We start from the raw sequence: 3161 nt of genomic DNA on the forward strand, positions 1-3161 counted from the left end.
CTTTATATCTTGGTCTTTCTCTTGCTCTGCTTCAATATCTATAGTTGGTTCTACTTCACCATCATAAATTCCTTCAGTCACTTTGACTTCAACTTGATGGCACCTGGTTAGTTCAACCTCTATTTTGCACCAATGTCTGCAGTCATTTTTGCAGGTTCTTCCATGAGATTTTCCTTCTCTATATTCAGTATCACAATTATACTGGTCTATCGTTCCGATCCAACATGCCTGTTGTCCCTCTGGGTTCTTTAATGATCTTAACCAGCGTAATGCAGCATGGTCTGTCCTGATGGTAAACCTTGCACCATAGAGATAAGGATGGAAATATGTCAGACTCTTTACTATAGCAAGGAGTTCCCTCCATGTTGCACAGTAGTTCCTTTCTGATCAACTCAGGACCCTACTGAAGTAGGCCACCACATGTTTGTTTTTGCCCACTTTCTGAGACAACACTCCTCCAATTCCGACATTACTAGCATCTTAATCCAGTATGTATGGCAGTGAGGGATTTGGAAGTTTTAAAAGTGGAGCTGAGGCCAATTTTTCTTTCAATGTCTTAAAAGCATGCTGGCAAGAAACTGTCCATTCGAACTTCTGGCCTTTTTTCGTCAAATTATGTAGTGGAGCAGCTATAGTTGCAAAGTCCTTCACAAACTTTCGGTAATAGGTCTCCCATGTTGTCTGGTGTTGGCCAATCATGCACTGCTATCACCTTGTCAGGATCAGTTCGCACTCCATGCTCATTTACAATGTGACCCAAGTAAAGCACCTCTTTCTGGAACAAGTGGCATTCTTGGGATGGAGTTTGAGGTTTACTGCTTTCAAACACTTGAATACTTCCTCGTCAAATATTGCTGCAAATACAATGACATCATCCAGATACACAAGGGCTATCCTTCATTGTAGGCCTTCCAGTACTCTTTCCATCAGCCTCTCAAATGTTGCTGGAGCATTACTAAGCCCGAATCGCACAGTATTGCCAGAGACCTTGGGCATAACTAAATGCAGTATTAAGTTTATCTGCTTCAGCCATTTTCACTTGATGGAAACCCGGCTTTAAGTCCAGAGTTGAAAACCACCTGGCTCCACTTAGGGCATCAAGAGTATCATCAATTCTTGGCAGTGGGTGTGAGTCTTTTTCGGTTATACTGTTAAGAGCCCTGAAGTCCACAAAGCAACACTGAGTCCCATCCTCCTTATGGACTAACACGACGGGAGCTGACCAGGGACTATCTGATTTCTCGACTATTACTTCCTTAATTAGGCCATCCATGACCTTCTCCAACTCTTGTCACTTTGCCGTAGCTATTCTCCTCGGAGGGATTTTTATTGGATGGTGATTGCCTGTGTTTATTCTGTTCTCTACAATGTCTGTGCAGCCGAGGTCCTTTTGAAAACACATCTGCATAATTCGCCAAAAGTTCACTAACCTGAAGAGCCTGTGATGATGACAAATGGACTATGCTCTTCTCATAGAGGTCAGTTCTGGGAGAGGATGTCCTTTCTTTATGGTTGTATTTCTTGCCTTAACATTGACTATCTCTACCTCCTGGTACACACCCAACAATGCCCCTTCATTAAGTGTCTGCTCACATTTAGAGAAATTAGCCACTGTTATGAGTACTGCTTGATGACCTGGCACAAGTGACCTTCCAATCTTCATGTCTTCTGGTTTGGATGGGTCTTACACTGCTTCCACAAGCATCGGGCTTCCTTGGGGATGTTCTTTTATTCTACCCCGAAATTATCTTCTCTGACATAGGGGGTATTGTAGTTGAGTTAAGTGCTGTGACATGCAAATCAACAGAAGCAGCAACACTTAGCGGAATTTGGCTTTTGTTGTTCCAAAACGTCATTTTGTGAAAATTAACTACACACACATCTTCGGTAGTAAGTAGTTCAACCCTAGTATGCATTGGTCTTCAATGTCAGCCAAGTATACTTTGTGTCTGTCCTTCATGCCCATGAGCTCAATAGTTACCAACACCAGTCCCCACAACCTTGCATAATGTCCCGTCACACCACAGAGCTTCTTTATGGCTTTTGTCAATTTTCTATATCTTCAATCAATCCATCTCTGCCCTTGCGCTGGTTTTTCTCGCAAGGCTTATATACTAAAAAGAGGGGGCCTCGAACAAACTCGGGCCTCCCCGATAATTGATAATCCTTCCAGAAACTCCAGCGTGCATGCTCCCAGCGTCACGCGTCTTCCGCTGTCGTAGCAATATGTATATATTTTTCATATTACTACTACTAATTGTTTTTTATAAGCATAGCATCACCTGAGTAGTATTTCATGAGAAGATTTACAACATTTGCCCCTAAATATTCAAAATAACAGTGTGCAGCACAATACAGTTTAATCTGAAGAATCAAAAATAAAATTATACATATCCAATTACTTTACAGAGATTTATATTCCACATTTAACACTCAGTTATAATAATTGGACATACAGGAAAGTTATTTAAAAGGCAAACTGAATTGTTTACACTTAGTTATAAAATTGGAGTTACAAATAGCTATTCATAAGGAAAACTGAATTGTTTACACTTAATTATAACAACTGATATACTTAAATATAATTAAATACTTGTTGTCATCCACAGGAAAACTGAAATTTTTACACATATCCGTAATTCAGGTCAGAGTGAAAAGGAAGAACAGAAAAATTCAAGTTGATGAAGAGAGAGAGAACTTAAACAAAAAAAAGAAAAATTTACTTGCAGAAGTGATGGCAGTAGTTTCTCTATTTTCCAGAAACTTGGTGTTGACTTAAGTTTTAAATGATGAATATCCACTTTTTGCTTGTTAATTTGAGCATGAACAATGGTAATTGGATCAATGTGATTTTCTAATTCATGGTTTGGTTCTGCATGAGGATGGATCACAGTTTGCTGAGAAAGAAAAATACTGTTTAAAACTTTTACAGAAAGAGATCGGACACAAATATCTTATTGTTGCGTCAGCGAGGTCACGTGACTAGTATCACGCCACGTCCTTCTCTCGAACCTTCGGGAATTATCGGGAGACTACTAGATTGGGGGTAGTCTGGTATATATAAGATGGTCACAACGTGACGAGGTAATGAGTAATTGAACTGCAGTCAGAGAGAGTGTAATTGAACGGAGTATTGTCGAGCTCGTGAGACGTGAGTTATA

At 40.1% G+C, this 3161-nt stretch overlaps 1 protein-coding gene across 1 annotated transcript in view; it reads right to left on the minus strand.

The window, feature by feature from the left end:
- The window catches only part of LOC111083056, a gene marked incomplete at its 5' end in the record, with an annotated part of 10832 nt that overhangs the window by 5687 nt on the left and 1984 nt on the right, over positions 1-3161 (minus strand). The window contains one exon of the mRNA XM_022379278.1: positions 2724-2897. Coding sequence (XP_022234986.1) covers positions 2724-2897 — 174 coding nt within the window. The remainder of the gene's footprint in view (positions 1-2723; positions 2898-3161) is intronic.

This window comes from Limulus polyphemus, unplaced genomic scaffold (assembly GCF_000517525.1).
Source record: "Limulus polyphemus unplaced genomic scaffold, Limulus_polyphemus-2.1.2 Scaffold8028, whole genome shotgun sequence".
Taxonomy (NCBI): Eukaryota; Metazoa; Arthropoda; class Merostomata; order Xiphosura; family Limulidae; genus Limulus; species Limulus polyphemus.